The sequence below is a fragment of the Plectropomus leopardus genome, chromosome 17 (genome assembly GCF_026936395.1).
Source record: "Plectropomus leopardus strain MGB_pleo_1.0 chromosome 17, ASM2693639v1, whole genome shotgun sequence".
Taxonomy (NCBI): domain Eukaryota; kingdom Metazoa; phylum Chordata; class Actinopteri; order Perciformes; family Serranidae; genus Plectropomus; species Plectropomus leopardus.
The window spans coordinates 29,375,147-29,393,119 of NC_142192.1; the positions used below are offsets into that span (position 1 = coordinate 29,375,147).

Below are 17,973 nucleotides of genomic sequence, written 5' to 3' on the forward strand. Positions count from 1 at the left end.
CCGCACACCCTTTTTGAGGATTTTATTAAAAGAGCATTTCCAAGATTGACAGTCACCTTTTTTTTAAAAAAAAATGTAATCATCCTCTGTGAGTGAGTTTTATTGGCTGCAGGGTCAGGAAACTGATCCAGCTCCAAATTACAATCTAGTTTCCTGAGACAACAACGACATGTAGCCAGCTCCTCTTTCACCACCAGTGTTTTCAATAACAGCATTTAATACAGGTACACATTCACTTATACGGTGTCAGATATTATAGTGCTTTGACTAAAGCATGAATCATAATGAAATAATGAAAATATTGATTACGCAGTGCTGACTCAGGCAACCATGTGAGTCATATGACATTCAAAGTGAAAATACAGCTTTAATGAAGCTGATTAAATTTTATCCATTAGATCTATGAATTTGTTAATTATAGTAAGAGCCTGACCGATGGAGATTTATGCACGTTTGTTGCATATTTTAAAACCTACACTGCTTATTGCAGAAGTCAACATAGAAACAACGTCATCATCTATCAGTTTGCCGAGCAGATTCAAGTGGATCCATATTCTGCATTTTGCAGTGCAGTCAGTGTGTTGGCAGAGTAACATACTACAGTCTGACTGCAGTAATCAGTTAGCTCATTCTTCAGTACGTCTCAACAAATCAGATTAACAACACAAAAACAGGAAATCAGTTGATATAGCTTTTATTCCTTTATTTTACCATGTGTTGTTATATCACATCAGGAATATAAGGCAAAGGAAATGAAAATAAGGCACAAGACTACAATTACACAAAATTACTGTGTATATATATATATATATATATATATATATATATATATATATATATATATATATATGTATATATATATATATATATATATATATAAATACATTGTAGATATAGTGTATAGTAAATATGTAATTAGGGGTATTCTCTACATGCTTTATATACACTTTAGATAGATAGATACTTTATTAGAATTTTTAAATTTGGGCTAATTGACTTTATTTCCTTCAAAACATGGGCAGAAGGCAATAAGCAATTTAAGATTAAATGACCCAGAAATAAACAAGAGATTAGTCAAAAGTACAAGAAAATTGCCTGAAAAACCCAGAGGAAACATACAAACAAAAAACATGGCAAAGTTAAAAAAAAAACCAAAACAACAACCCATAAAGCAACAAAAACAAACAACAAAAAAGCAAGGAAATTACCTGAAAAATGTATTAGAAATTAAAATAATTCTGTAAAATAATTTTTAAAAAGTGTGATGATACTAAATAAATGTGTTGTGAAATTATGTCAAAAAGGGTTCCCAGGTTTACAGAATAATTAAAATAATTGCTAATCTCCAAGCTTCAAGAACACAAGAATAAATCGTGCAACTTTGCAAGAAATTACCTTAAAAAAAAGAGCCAAAATAATATATAAATATATTTCTGTATTTAAGTGTATAAGTATATTAAATATATAGGCAGACCTCTTTATTTATTTATTTATTTTTATTTTTACAATTTTCTCTCTTTCAGGTCATTCTTCACATAGCTTTTAATATTGTTTTTGCAAATTTTGGGGGTCATGTCTTGACAAGATGCACTTTTCCTTTTTCTCCATGTTTTCAATAGAATTTGAACACTGAACAAGAAAACTTGTGTTGATCCAGTTGTACAGCGACACACAAGTGTGCACGTGTCGGGTTTGCGTGTGTGTGTCGGGTTAGAAAAAGGTGAGTGTGTGGTGTGAATTCTGCTCCAGTGTGTAGTTGTTGCTTGGTTGTGTATTGGTGTATGGCTGTATTGTTACAGAATTTAGCCTTGGTGATGTGTGTGTCTGCACAGCGTGTAGAGCTGATCGCCTTGACTTAACACCCATGAAATGAAAACAGGTAGAAGGGAGCTGGATGTTGTGGCATCTAAACATCTTTCATCTTTCTCCGTGTTTGTGAATAGTGTCTTTCAGCTTGTGCAGGCATTTCTTTAACTGAAATGATGTATAGTTTGACAGCAAAATAGTGAATAAGATGATTAATGGGGTGATTATGCTGATTTGAAAGTGACTGCAGTAATGGTGGAGGAAGCAGAAGATTAACTGTATTGTTGTTCATGGTCAGCTGCTGAATACAGAAACACTAATGTGGATGATCGTTTAAAATCATGTGTATAGAAAAGTGAATAATAGCTCTCTCTATTCCATATAAATGAAGGGGCATTAAATCCTGAATATGATCAAAACGGGATACTATTGTGCATGTTAACACACTCAGAGTGGAGTAAATTAACTCATAATTAACCCAAAGGGACTGTTTGGCGCATTTTACGTGCTTTTCATTCTTAATTTTCTGATGATATTGGCTGTGTTCGTGCATATGGAGTACATTTTTGCAGTAATTTCCAACTCAGCTCCTACAATAAGTCTAAAATACACTGTGTGAGCAATGTTAATTGCAAAAAATGCATAATTGAAACCCATGCAAACTGCAGTTTTTGATCCCACGGCCATCAAAGCATAAAATATGCATTGTATTATTTCTGGGTGTCATTCACTTTTGCACTTGGAATTTGTAATTTTTACTATTTTCACCTGATGATGTCATTTTATGCCATATTTGGCATATGGAGAAATACATGCTATTTCCACATTTGCTGCAAATTACTGACATATCCCAGGCTGTGGTAATTTAAAAAAAATCTACTTTGCATGTAGTATGTCGAAAATAATACATTTTTTGTGTTTTTTTTTCATTTAAAACATTACAAAAACCTGGCATTTAAAGGGTTAAAATTCTAAAAAAAAATAATAATGAATATCAGATATTTATAATTAGGACTGGTGTTGGTTAGAATATTAAATCCATGAAAATAGAAAATAATATTAAATTATGATATCTTTCAAAGCTTGACTTTGAAAAGTGCATTTTGTGTGCAGAGCAATACGAGTGTGTCAATATTAAAGTGGGCGCTAAGGGTTAAAACAATATGTTAATTATTCTTTTTACTCAGTTTGTTTCTCGGATTGTTGTTTTTCTTCTTGTTAAATTAAGCATTGGCCTTTAATTCATCATGAAGAATACTTTAGTGTTAATATATCTTTATCAAATGCAGTACCTGTATATAATTGTCTCAATGTTAAGAACTGAGAGTCCTGAAAAAACAACTGGTTTGTGATTAAAGCTCCACTCCTCGTGATGAGGCCACCTCTCTCTGCAGGTTGTAATTAGCACCTTTTTAAATAATTAAAACTATTAAAGTAAACAAACCCACATAATTCTCCGGTAGGACAATCGTTATTGAGCTGATTGCACATTCTTTGTTATTGAATAGAGATCCTTCAGTCGAGGGAGGGAGAGGAATCAGATGTTATGGATGTCATACCTGCACGGCCGCCCCTGCACAGCCAGTGGATGTTTCCACACCAAAGAAAGTAACAACAGCTTGAAACGAAGCAGATTAGACGGGCTTTTAAACAACTTGATTTTCACTGAGAGATTTATGTCGCAGATGTTTTCATGTTTTCAAATTATAAACATTTGTTTACAGTAAACTTCAGAAATGTACTGTCAGCTTGTGCAAAGTGTGCAACAAGGCACTGTAAAGTTTTTAAGACTGTTTAAATCCAGAGGGCATTATGGGAAATATGCTTCTTGCTGAGTTATATGAGAAGATTGAGCACTCTTATGTCTTTACGGTAAATATAAAACTACAACCAGCAGAAAGTCAGTTTAGCCAAAAATAAAAGTAGTACAAAGACTGGAAAACTGCGTCATTTTAACACTTTTGTTTTTGTTAATTTAGGAACCATGAATTAATGTAGAAAGGACTGAATTTTAGCCTTTATTTTGACAGGACAGTTGTGTGAAAGGGGGCGAGTGAGACGATGACATCCAGCTACGTGTTGAGGCTGGAATCGAATCCACGGCAGCTACGACAAGGACAAAGCCTGTGCATGGGGAGCCCATTCTGCCAGGTGAGCTACCGGCCGCCCCCTGCCCTTGCATTTTTACACTGAACCAAACAAAGACAGGGACGTTTTTATTCCCTTGTGCTTATGACTTCAAGAGATCGTAGTGTTTCCCAAACTAAAAAAATACACCAGATATAAACACAAAAATTCTTAACTTGCTCAGTCTTGTTACAACTAAGATATCTGCTGAAAAAAAAGATTTTTCTGTGTACAGATTTAGCTGTTTAATACACCCTCCGACCCATGGTTACATCTTTCCAGCTTTACCTTTTACACAGACCTCATTTTGGCGGTATAACGGCATGATATTCCCACCATGATGTGACAATAGATTTACTCTGAATGCTGCATACGGCCCCTTTAAACTCTGGAGTTGTTAATCTTTAACAGCTTTCAACATTAATATTAACAAACTTTATTTATATTGCACTTTTCCAAACAAGGTCACAAAGTGCCTCTCAGCAAAAACAGCAGATTAAAAATAAATTAACAATAAAGCAACAATAAAATATAGTGCAGACATCATAGTCAGAAGATAAAAACACTGGAGAATAAAAGAGAAAATGGGGGGTGATAAAACCTAGAATTATTAAATATTCATAAATGTTTTCCCACAAAGTGATCATTTTTTCCTTATTGTCAACAAAATGAAACCAACTTTGGAGTCCAACATCTTTGACACAAATGTCTAGTTTCATTTTTTTAAAGGCTGAGTTAATTCCTAAATAAGCTGGCAACTGTAGTTTTTAGCAAAGTAAAAAAAAATATTAATATAAAACAAAATGCAAACATCATAGTGATAAAATAAAAACATTGGAGAACAAAAGGTAGTTAAAAAAATTAAACCTTGCCACATATCAAATATTCATGAGTGTTTTCCTTTAAAACAAGGCCAGTGATAGTCTTTTTTTTTTCTTATAGTCAACTCAACGAAACCAAGGGTTGGTCTCTCCAAAATTTTTTGACGCAAATTTGTGGTTTCATTTTATTTTAAAGGCTAAGTGACTTCATAAATAAGCTTGCAGCTGTAGTTTTTAGCAAATTGAATACATAGGAATATTTTTTTCTGTGGATTACGACACGTTCGGGGTTGTTGGGAGTATTTATTGCTTCAGTGAATCTATCATGGACTCAAAATAAACTCCAGCGCCCACAACCATCGTAATGAGGCAACATCTCACACAGTGTAACAATGTGGCTCATTTCTGTGCTGTCATCGGGCTTTGGACACCCTGGCAGTAGTTAGTCGTTGGACTCATGAATTGTTATTTTTGCTCTTTCTGGGAGATTCGTTGACAATAATAAAAATACACAATATTTTCAGCCTTATCCTCGATACAATCAGCCACATAAATCCTCGGCAGATTGCTTTCAGCTTTTGGTTTTTGCTGTATATGAAAATGAAAAACTATAGTTTAGGAAAAGTGACTTCTCTTCAAAGAGCAACACACACACACACACACACACACACACTGCATTTTCTTCCACGTGTAATTATTCATAAAAGCTGAGGCTGCTCTCTTGTCGCAGGAGAGCTGTAATTACACCACCCTTGTCTTTGTTGCTGTCTCCGTCCAGGGTGTCATAACGAACATTAGAGTCCCATTATCACCGAACAGCCCTCTTTTTTATTGTGCCGAAACACTTTGATTTCACAGTTAATGAGCCAGAAAGTTTCTTATCTTCTTACCTCTCTGCATCAACCTGGATAATTCCCCCCTCTTTCTCTCTTTTATCTGCCCTCGTGTGTTTCTCTCTCAACTTTACTCTCATCAGTACTCCTTAACACTTTGCCTATTTTGACACTTGATTAAGCTAAATTCAGACTATTAAAATTATAGCGAGGATGTTATTTACCTTCCAGAGGAGCAGTAATGCAGTTCATCTAATTCACGGCCTGCACCCCGCACAATGTCTGCTAATTATAGCCTTTCACAAGACGTAGTTTTAAGTGGTAATCTACAGGATTTTTTAGAGTCTGTCCTTGTTGTTAATGGATAATTGCTGTGGTGTTTCTGCTCTGCAATTGCCAGAAATCACCTGTCAATCAAACAGTGCTGGTGGCACAGCTGTGTCTTTTATTATGTTATTTTTTTATGGTGTGTGTAGAGTTTTAACCCTTTGAAATCTGCAAAATGGCTTGATTTCTTTCAAAACATGTGAAAAGAAGGTTAAGAGCAACTTAACAAGAAATGAGTTGCAAATTAGCCAGAAATTAAAAGCTGAAAGCTGAAAATAAGCAATAACATTACCCAAATCACCCCCAAAAATGCTAAATTAGATTATTTTAAATATGTAGTTATATAATTTTAAATACACTTTTCTTTCACTCTTGGCACACAAAAGTTTCAGTTCTGCAACCTCACTGTTAAATGCCACTAAAGCCTACATACTATACCTTTAGCCTAAAGGAACCCCAAAAAGCGTTTGCATCAGAATTCATTATTTACGCTCCAGAGAAACTGTAAGGAGCCTTTAAAATCCCACCCATACAGATTAGTCTTGGCAATGATGGTAAAATAGAAATCACTTTATATTAGATGATGTCAGGTAGAGAGGTGTCTTCACATATTCTTTCAAGGTAAATGCCATAAGGTGTTCATTTGAATGCAAATGAGTGTTATTTTGATGTCTAATTTAAAGTGATGGATTGGAAAGCAGCTGAGATTTGACATATTTACATATTAAACATCAGTAAATTTCCATTCTGTTAAAGTCAGATGTCAGAGGCGCTGTCTGTCAACAAAACACTCCATCAATGTAATTTGCTACCTCTGCAGAAAATCTAACTTAATACAGTCTTTAATCAAATCATATACAGCAATCACTATCATGTGTACGAGAACTTTTAATTTACATATTCTCAGTGTGACATGCATTATAGTTTTGGGGTTTATAGGAAAGATAACCTCACTGCGTATCGTAACTAATCTAATCAAGGCAGTTTTCCAGTAAGATTTAAGGAAAGTGTCTCTTGCTGGGACTCTTTTTGATCTTAAAAAAATGTCGGTGGAACAATTTCTGTAAAAAACGTGAGAAAAGGCAATGTGCAACTTGTTTGGAAATGTTCCACAAATTTCAAGAAATTAGTAGATTTTTAATTAATTAGTTTTTAAACTAGGGAAAATGTTAAATGGTAGGAAAAAAATAAATAAAAAAAGCAAAAAGATTCTTTAATTCCAGAAACAACTTTATTTGCAGCATTAAGATAAAATGCACAAATGAGCAATTTCTAGATAACCATTAAACATACTCACAGGATCACATTATTCTAAAAGCAAGACCGAGGCAGCAGCTTCCAAATTGTACATCACAAAATAATATTTATGTTTTAATGCGCAATTACGAAAGCAAGAACGGCCTTAAAATATACAGATCATTTCCGCCTGACAAACAGAAGTTACCATAAATAACAATCACTTTAAATACACAGGAAACATACACGAGTGCATCTACTGATACTCAAGGCATGTACAGTATTGGTACAATCATTAAACAGACACGGTAGCTGTTATTTTCCACATACAGTGTTGAATGAAACCACTGTTTCAGAGCGAGAGCTTCATCATCCTCTGCTGCTGCCCAATTATATTCCCCTGTTTGGCAGACCGTGCTCGCAAATTCACAACAGCCACTGATCTGGCAGAAAACGCAGCACATCATCAGCATGTTGAAACATCACACGTCCATCCAGCCATGTCGATCGGCCTCGCTGACGGCTTTCACGACTAAAGAGCGAGCAAGGCGAGTGAGGCGAGCAAAGCGGCGGTTTGTTAAATCCACAGTTCACACGATACGAAACACGGAACCAAAACATTCACTTCACTTTGCTTCAACTTGAACACCGATGCTTGGATGGAAGTTACAGTGCTGCAGCTGAAATACATCAACATGTTGTCACACTAAATCTCTGTAACACTATATACAGGCTTTTATAGTCTGAAGCATTGTGGGATATAACCACTGCTGCTGCTGCTTAAACACAAGAAACCTTTTTAAAATTCATGTGAGAATCATTGAATAAAGTGAAGAAGGTACCATAGTCTAATGAGGCATATTTTATAAAGGGTTTATAATGAAGGGGCCATTGACAGGACAACGGTTCTTGTATGAAACTTTTGTTGCAATTTGGCCTTTTGTTCACACGACAACAGCGTTTTGGGGGTGCTTTGCACATGTGCATGGTGTTCTTCTGTGTGTGTCTTAACACAGTTACACCGCCAGCTACAGGCCTGGCATGCATACTACAGCATTTTCTGTTGTTTTTGTGGATCTGAATACACAAGGATCGTTTCACAATGTTATCACATGAATGCAGATTTTTTTTAAAACGCAAAGGAAAGACTTTTCTGTTTTTAGTAGAGCTGTTCTCTTGGTCTATACGCAACCTAAGGCTGTATAAAAATGTGTTCACCGTTTATAGCAATTAAATCTGTAGACTATTAGAAAAATTTAAAAAGTCATAAATGAAAGATCTTTCCAATTTTAATTGTTAATGGCAGGTTCCCATTCACATGACTTTTCCTCTCGTCACTGCAGTGATGTCAGAGTACTCCAGGTGGTGTAGGTACACTGTGACATCACCAGTGGGTGTGGTTACAGCATTCTGGTTGGAAAAAGGGCTGTTTTCCTCTAAGGGCCCTGACACACCAATCTGACAGTTTAATTTTGGTTGATGTTGGATGAGTGAGCATCTGTTGCCCTACCTTTTGTGGTGCATCCTGCAATGTTGACACTAGTTGGCTTTTTTTTTTGATTGGCAGTTGAGCACAGTGCATGAGAAGAGAAGTGAGGAAAGCAAACTAATTGCTAAGACAGGAGGGGGCGAAATTGAATCAAACTTGTTGAATGAGGTATGATTGTTTGATTTTTTAGCCACTGAGCTCTTTTGCAGAAACAGTTTGTAATTGTTGTTGTTGTTTACTGGCACATGTTGCCAAAGTGTAAACTGGCTAACTAGAGTCATAATGGTCTTCTTACTTTCCCTTTTTGAATGACAAATGTAGACAAACGCCGCCTGCTGATATGGAGTGTTATTTCTTGTAATGCAGGTGCAAAACATTCGTGCTTGTTAACCGTTGGCTGTAGTATTTGTGGTGTGTTCGGTGCAGATTTTATGGCTGAGACAGTGACTTGAGGCGAAACAACAGTCAACCTTTGTCACAACTCTGACATGTCTGTTAGGTGTGTCTGGACGTTAACCTCTTAGTAGTGACTTGTAACATTGCTAGAAACACTTAAATTAATATTGGTCTTGTATATCTATAGAAGCGTAATGCAATCACATTTCTCAAAATTTTGAGAAAAGTTTTAATGGAAAAGAATTCGACTCGTTTTTTTCTGAATTAAAAAATTCTTGAACTCAGGAGGAGAGTGCAGTTTGTTTTTTTCCCAGTGTGAATGCATTACGCTTCTGTATTTATCATATTTTAATATTTGAAGAGTTATTATATCTTTAAGTTGGCTTAAAATAGCTCAGCAACCTCCATCTCATCACACCTGCAGTGCCATGTTTGTTAAGAATAGACTCTGGCGTAGGTGCAGTAAAATTACGTTCCTATTCTCAGTCCCACCTGCAGAGCTCTGGCTGCTTTTTCAGGCTGACATCAACAGTAATGCAAGACTTCACACATAGATAGTTTCCTGTGAAACTCTCCTGCGTAGGTGGACACTAACAATGAAAACCACTATATAGAAAGTGTACTGAGTGCAGATACACTGAATGGCTTTTGTGAAAAAATGTCAACCATAAATAGTAAACAGTGTATAAATAAAAACATTTGTAACCCCATTATAAAGTAAGCCTGGTTAGAAAGAGGATGATGCTGCAGCAACACATAACAATCTTCATTACGGCACTTTTTGAATTAAAGTTACAAAGTGCTTTCTGTTTCCTCGTCAGCGAACACTCTGCAGTGGAAAAACTCAACATGCCATCAAGAGATCTTTATGAAGCCTGAACCCCGGCCTCCAGAACGATCAGCACAGTCTGTCTTGGTTTTCACATCGTGCTCGAGGCCGAATACATGTCCTTCACAATAAAAATAGAGCCTGTTTTGTCCGTGAAGGTTCAGGTGTGACTCACCCTTTAATGGACCGCCTGCCCTGAAAACATGAGGGGAGCAGGATGGCATTCAGTTATTAAGGCTGCACAGGGGGAGGATTTTTTGGGGGGAAGGTTGGGAAAATATTCTTTTTCTCAGCCTGAATCCTGAAGTCTGTCAGAAGCTGAGGAAAATGATCCATCCTGAATTTCTGTATGAACAGTGTGGTGTTAATAAATCAGAAGCCATCATTAGGCAGGTTTCCATGACAGATATGAGCAAAACTTAAACTTAAGGTATTTTTAAAATGTTGATAAGAATCAGTTGCGAGATAAGTGTGTTTCCATTGAGTGATGTTACGTGACGTCTCTTGCGATAACACTTCAAGAAGCATGCCAATAAATGTTTGAAACATAAGTAGGTTTATTGTGCAGCCACCGCACTAGCCGTCATTATTTCCAATCGAAGGCTACGTAGGCGTGTTATGCGAGCGATGCTAGAAAGGCAAGCCCCTTCTACATGGGAGCGGCCACGCATGAGGGATTTCTGGGAGGTGATAGTCAACAATTTCACGGAGGAATAGTGGATTCAAAACTTCTGGATGATCCGCTCAACTTTTTAAGAGTTATGTGATGCAATAACAGCTCTTATAGCTCCTGCTGCATCGTGAGGGAGCCAGTTCCTACAGACAAGCACATAGCCATAGCATCATGTGAGCTAGAAAAGTGAAAACAGTGTTTCCATTGTGAAATATGGCTTTTTTGAAATTGCCTAAAATACCACCTCATGCGTTTTCGTGTTTCGCGCTTGACGTGTTTCCATTAGGCGTGTTTTAGATTCGCAATTTCAGTTTGCACAATTTGAGTGTTAATGGAAACCCGCCCATTGACTGGGAGGACAACTGCCAATGAGGACTTTTTAAATTACTTTGTGGTGTCTTTGTGTAGATGGCTCCGCTATGAGAAACCAAAAAGCAAAATCTCTCGACACAACTGCTAGTAGGATTTAACGAGCTAACTGTCGACAGATTGAGCTAACCACGTGATCGCTGGGTGCTCGTCTTTCCATGTCGTGAAGAATCTTGATTTCTTCACCATAGAAATCCAGGGTTGCAGGTGTTATGCGCTCCTGTTGCTGCTCACATACGTCTCACCTGTTACGCGGGGTTCACACGGGAGACGGGCTCAAGCATGCCGATTTTCCATGGAGCGCTGCCCGTTTTCTAATGCCGCCAGTGTTAATCGCTTGGGCTGTTGAGACTGGATGTGGTGTGATGCCAAGCGCCTAGGCCAGTTTGTGATCTGCAGAATTTTTTTTTGTAGCGATAAACGATACAATATGTTTCCCCAGACGGCTGTGCGACAATTAAAATTATGGGGCACGTCAAGGCTAAGGCTTCTTTTTCAAGCTTGTGACGCCAAGGAAAGTAATCGCATTTCCGCTAAACGGGAAGTAAGAACATGAAAATACGCAATGTGGGAGCATCCAGGCAAAGCATGAGGGGAATTCTGTTGCTTCTGTCATCTTTTTGGAATTCTTTGGTGTAACAACATCACTAAGCAGCTTTATTAGTGAACATGTATGTTTCCTGGGCACTTTGCAGGATTTCTGGGTATTTGGGTTCATATTTACCTCCCGCTGTGCAGCTTTAACGATCTGAAGTGCTGATCTGGATCGTGGCAAAGCGTGCACCTGAAGTGGGAGTGGTGTTTTTGTTCACATTCATGTTTTGTTGACTCACACACTGTTTATGATGTGGGAGGGTCCGTGAGAAGATAACAGCTGGAGTGCTTATCAGACGGTGTTTGTTGCTCTATGATGTCCGGGATCAGTCTCGGCTTTGTGTCATCACGCATCAGTGGCGGTAATCTGTGTTTACATCTCCAACCAAAACAGCCCGGCTCTGAAAAAGGTCAGCAGGCACTCAGGAAACAATATTCCCTCTTAACAGACTGAGCAAGATTTTCAAACTCTTTACTCGTCCATTGACACGCAGAATTGTCCGCAGGCATCAAACGAACCTCAGGCCTCGCTGAAGTTGACCTTCCCGTACACACAGGGGTCTGGGTACATCATTTTCTGATCGGACAGCAGCTCATCTGTGACCGTGAGCTCCTCCAGCTCTGTCGTGAAGTGATCGGTGCTCTCCACCATCGACGTGTCCTTGACCGCGCTGTACGTGAGGGCGACGCTGTAGGCTGCGGGTTTGTCCGAGCCTTTCCTCCCACAGCCGCAGATCTTGCGGAAAGCGGCGCGGAACTTCTGAGACATGGCGTTGTAGATGACGGGGTTGATGGCGCTGTTGAGGTAGATGCAGATCCGGCAGAAGAGCAGGAACCAGTTGTCCAGATAGGGCCGGTCCAGAAAGGAGTTGACCACCACCAGAGTGCGATACGGCATCCAGAGTGCGGCGAACAGGACCACCACCACGGCCAGCATCTTGGTCACCTAGAGTGGGCAAAAAATAGAAATATGAGACCTGCTGCAAAAAAAAGACCTGAAGGAGGAAGTGTTCCTGTAGGCCTTCTCCCAAAAACCCTTTCTGACAGAAACATATTCATTTTATCCCAAACAAAGACTTTTTTTCTTTAACCTTAACCTAGAAATCACTTTCTGGTAGAGACTCTCTAGGAAAACTTCTCCGCCAAGTCTTAAATGACCAAATCAATACAGTTGAGCCATTAACAAATAAATAAACATGAGACATTAAGGTTTTTTTTAACATTTGTGTGGAAGTCATGTTCATTTATGATGACCTAAACTCAAAAAAAGAAGGAAATCAACCAACCAAGCAAATAAACACCTTATGTAAATAAAAAACACAAGAAATTAATTTTTAATATATGTATTTAAGAAAGCACTTATTTTAGAGCTAAAACAATTTGTAAAATATTTTGATGAGAAAATTTGGATAATCAGTCAGTTATTATGTTGGGTTTTTTTTAAAGCAGAAATGCAAAAAATAAAAATTCTACTCCCGGTTGTGAAATCTGAATATTTGCTAATTTTTGGTCATTTTACTTTTCTCCATGTGAACTTGGCTTTTGACATCTTATAGACCCAGATGCCAATTATTTACTTAAGAAAATAATCATCTAATTAATCTGTTATGAAAATAACTTTTATTTTCGGCATTTATTTATTTATTCGTTCAAGACATTTTTACATATTTTTTTAATTATTTAAAATATCTAATTAAAAATACAAATAAGCGTAGTGTTTTGGACATTTTTCTAGTTTTATATGTATTTATTTATTTATTTAACAATATTCAACTATTCAGCTAATTCTGGTGACATTATTTCTTTACAGCGTGTACTATTTTTTATTTTTTGCAACATTTCTTTCCAAGTTACTCATTATGTTCCCCGCCTGATTTCAAATTAATCAAACCATTTTTTTTTCGAGTTTACAGGTTTATATGCTTGTAAAATGGTTCTGAATGCAGCGCGAGAAAACCTGTCGATCCAGGTGCTGTATGGAGGGTTAAGCACGCTTTACCTAAACTGCGGCGCAAAAGTAATATTGTCACATCATCACATTTTATACTTTTGTTCATAGTTTGAAGCCTGTTAGTCATCCTCACGCGCAGCACCCACCTGCCTGCGGGAGGTCGCGGTGGAGCTGGAGTGACGGGAGTTCTTGCAGCTTGTCCTCTTGTTGTTGGTGTGATTGTTGTGTCCGTTCTTCTTGTCCTTCGGGTCGGACGGCAGCGGGTTGAGAAACAGGATCCGGGCGATGAGTCCGTACAGAACCGCGGAGAGCAGCAGCGGCACCACGAAAAAGACGCCGAAATCAAAGAAGTAAATGGGTAAATAATACTTCCTGGGGACTCTGTAGCCGCACGTGATGATGGTGATGTTGTCGTACACCTGCTCCTGGATGTCTGATAGGTAGAACCACATCACGCAGTACAGAGAGGTGAAAGCCCAGACGAATAAAATTATCTTTTTGGCCCTGGAAAGGGTGCACAGAAACTGCGCTTTAATCGGGTGGCAGATGGCGATGTATCTCTCGATGGTGAACGCTGTGATGGAGCACGAGGACGCGTTGATCCCGAGGTACTGGAAGTAGGTGATGCAGAGGCACCCGTAGTGACCAAACACCCAAGATCCAAAGATGCTGTCGGTGATTGTGGGTAAACCCGCCGCTGTCAGCACCATCAGATCAGCCACCGCCAAACTCACCAGGTAGCAGTTGGTCGGAGTCCTCATGTGTTTGGTTGTAAGCACCACCAGGATCACCATCACGTTGCCAACGATTCCTAAAGCGCAAATCACTAAAAGAAGTAAACTGCTGATCACTTTGTACTGGATGCTGTAGTCCGTCCAAACCTTCAGAGTGTGGTTCATCTCCGGAGCTGCTGTAAAGTTTTCCATCTCGTTGTTTTTTTGCTCAAAAATCCGAGACTTTGCAGCGGGTTTGTTGCTTCCCAACGCGCCAAATTGGTTTTACGCGCGACAGAAGCGAGCTAGCAATCAACTCTGCAGCCTCGGAGAAAAAGTGTATCGATCTCAGATTGCTCAAAATTGCACTCGGTCGCGCGCTGCTCAATAAACTGTCATAACGTGACAAAGAGCTGCTCGGACTCTGGTGTTACTCCGCGGTTGATCGTGTGCGTAAAAAGCGATGCGCCTCCGTATCCCTGTCAGAGCAAACTGTGTCTGCCGGGCAGATGGCGGTTTGGTTTTGAGCCCTGCTCTTGGCACGAGCACTCGTTACGCATGCGAGGGGATTAGCCCATCATTACATTTTCGGTAGCACACCTCCCCCATCAGCAAAGCTGCTCAATTGCCAAAAATGTAACAACATATTTGCGTATTTCTGTTATTCTGATATGATGAGTTTATTACTCACAGAAGGCTGCAATGATTTCAACATGTAGGCGTACGTGCAGATGCCTATTATTCTGTCTCTGTAGTCTCTGCACTGTTGATCTGTATCTTCAGAGCAATTTGAACCTTAAAATCAGACTTCAGTTTGTGAGATTTGTGTGTTTTTTTCAGAGCAGCGTCACCTCTGATGACCGGCTCCTCTCAGCAGGCTGCCACATTAATAAAACAGTCATGGACTGCAGTCTCTGTAACGTGGAGCTCATAGTTGCATGCCTTTAGGTGAAGCTAGAGGCGGTTTCTTGTTCTTCTTGATGGCCTTCTTTTCTGGAGGATGGTCTGCAAGCCCTTTTGTAGGACAAAGAAAAATAATCATTACATAATCTTATGTAACTTTGTAAAATATTAATACTTTTGCTTATTTTGTGGCATGTTTCCAAGCTGATAGATGAATACTTGGCATCGACTTATAGGACATAGGAAGAAAATGCTGACTTGTCTTTAAGAGAAGTGTCCACATCAGCACTGTAAATACTTTTATTTCTCTGCAGTTGCAGTTAAGCTCATGGCCTTGGCCGGGGCTTTTGACCACACACTGACATTTTTTTTTTTTTATTAGTGTCAATATTTATGTATTCAGTTAAAATTGTCTAAAATCCCTAAATCTAATTCCCTATGTGAAGAAAATACATGCTGCCTCAGAAATAACCAGACATTATTGTCTTAAAAATAGTCAATTTTAAACATATGAGCATGTATATTAATACTAATAAATGGGAAGTAGCGAAGGGCCCAGACTCATGCAAATTAGATGACACATTTAGTTTTAAGAGAAAATAAAGTTCTCATTAAAAAGACAGGAGGGTAAGTTGTAGAAAAGTTTTCAACCAGATCAGAAACTGAAATATTATTAAATACCAGCATTTTCTCTACTAGTAATCCACTCACTCTTTAGTCACTTAATTATATTTAATAAAATAAAAAAAAAAAAAAAATAGAATTCAGACAGAGTCTTAAATACACCAATTGATTCAATGACTAGTGTTATAAACTAATTGTAGACAAATTTATTTATTTAATACTCTTTATTTTCATTTTTGGTGCTTTTTAAATAATTGTTCTTTATTTCTCCACTGGTAACTGTATATTTGTATTATAAGACAGATATTGTTTGTTCCGAATCTCGCCTGTGATTCTAATTGTTACTACACTTACTTTGTGTGGCCTCTCATGTGGAGAGTTGTGTTGTACAAATTTTAATTGGTTCAGAAAAATTGGAATCTGCTACTAATACTAACCAAATACAAGTGGTCGGCATGTCTTTGACATGAAGACAAAAGTCCCAAATTCTCAGAAATAAAGACCGGGCATGACCTCAGTGACCTCAGTGGTACTACGATCCTGACTAAGATCACAAAGAGGGTGTTGATCTGAGGAGAACAGATTTAAGAACGGAAACTTTATCAAAACAGATTTAAGAATGGAAACTTCATCAAAATTTGCAGAATCTTCATGCACATAATCAGAAGTCATCCTTAAACATACTGTATTAACACAACTGAAGAAAATCCTTCTGATACATTATGCACTGAACTCTTTGAAAGCTAAGCCTATTGGTTTGATCTCTTTCAAAAACATGTCGGGAAGGCAACAAAAAACTCAACAAGACTTGGCCTAAAAATTTGCAAAAAAAAAATGAAAATTATTAAAGTCAATTACCTAAAGAATGAGCAAAGAAAAGAAAATAAATTTAAAAAACAAAAAGAAAATATACATGTATTTAAATATATATGCATTTATTTTCCATATTTTATAATGTTTTTCTGTGCCATCATTTAAAATATAAAATGTATAGTTTTAATAGTTTTAATAAGTTTTAATAATATAGTTTTGCGGTCATTTCCCCTTTACTGGAGGGATTATTTTCTTTTAGTCCTCCCCTCTTTTTAAAGATAATTTTTCAGTAATCAGGTAATTGTCACCTTTTACCACTAATTTGTAATGTTTTCATTGGCTTTTTTCAACTATCGCTACAAAAGAAAACCAAACCAATTTGCTCAGGTCAAATAGCTTGTAAAAGGCGTCTGAATGCAGCACAAGAAAACTGATTTTGATCAAGGTTTCAAAGGGTTAAGGATGATTTCACTCCCCAAATGATCATTTGTATATCCATTACTCACGCCGTGTTACGTTGGATTTATAAAGAAAACTTTGTTTTTCTCACATGCCTCCACAGTGAACAAAGAATTCAAAATCTGAGAACACTCTTGATGAACTGAAGGTCCAGGTTCTTTGGGGTTCAGGTTTAACAACAGCAAAACTACATCAAAACATCTGTTTGTAAAACTCTCACACAACTCGCGCAGTCTAATCCAAGTCTTGTTTATCCAGTCTTGTGCTCAGCACTTACCAAACACATGTATTTTTGCTAAAACTTTATTACTTAAAACTGAACTGAAAGTGAATCTTATTTATGCTCTTTTCAAAGCCAGACTCTGTTGAGAAAAACAGTAATTTTACCTCACTGAACACAGGAGTTGCTGGTCTCCTGATCAACATAGTGGTAGACCAGTAGCTCCTACGTTCAGTGAAGTAAAGTTACTTTCTCTGAGTCCAGACCTCTAAATCCCCCAACTATACCAAACTGATTAATTCAACTTGCATCATGAGATAAAAAAATGTCTGCTGAACGCTGCAGGGGGACTCTGCCACAGGGGAGACGAACGCTGTTGAGCTTTGGGAGGCGTTAAGCAGTGCACTGGAACCAATGAGGAATATTAGGGGCCTAATAACAACAGTGGTGAGCGCTAAAGATAACCTGGACGCTGCAATCGAGGCCGTTTCAAATTAATATCACACAAAATGGTAATTCGTTTGACTTCATTCTGTCCTTGTAAAACAGGTATGATGGCATTGCATCAATATGGCCTTAAAACTCTGTTATATTCAGGCAGATCTTTTGTGAGTTTGAGTCAGTTTGAGTTAACACAAAGTCAGACTGAAGATGGAAATGGAGGGTAAAGAGTGGACAGTTTTGTCTCACATCAGGCAAAAAAAGACATGCAGTCTGGCTTTGGAGAGAGCATTTATAAGTTTCACTTCCATTTCAGCTCCCCGTCAACAGGGGATGTCTGTTTGTAAAG

The 17,973-nt window shown here is 37.9% G+C and overlaps 2 protein-coding genes across 2 annotated transcripts in view; one reads left to right on the plus strand and one right to left on the minus strand.

Moving 5' to 3' along the window:
• Positions 1-17,973, plus strand: part of nudcd1 (NudC domain containing 1) — a 98,023-nt gene that overhangs the window by 50,300 nt on the left and 29,750 nt on the right. The window contains exon 10 of the transcript XR_015779390.1: positions 3,837-3,957. The gene's annotated coding sequence lies outside the window, so the exon portion shown is untranslated. The remainder of the gene's footprint in view (positions 1-3,836; positions 3,958-17,973) is intronic.
• trhrb (thyrotropin-releasing hormone receptor b) lies at positions 8,787-14,655 on the minus strand. Its single transcript, XM_042506631.2, has 2 exons — positions 13,598-14,655; positions 8,787-12,446 (listed from the first exon to the last, which is right to left on the minus strand). Exons 1-2 carry the CDS (start codon positions 14,375-14,377, stop codon positions 12,021-12,023), a joined length of 1,206 nt encoding a protein of 401 aa, XP_042362565.1. The 5' UTR covers positions 14,378-14,655; the 3' UTR covers positions 8,787-12,020.

Bases quoted from the DNA above. Each gene is read 5' to 3' on its own strand.
- trhrb (XM_042506631.2), bottom strand. From the start codon at position 14,377: ATGGAAAACTTTACAGCAGCTCCGGAGATGAACCACACTCTGAAGGTT. The intron at 12,447-13,597 runs GTGGGTGCTGCG...TGCCCACTCTAG, and splicing joins CCGCGACCTCCCGCAGGCAG to GTGACCAAGATGCTGGCCGT.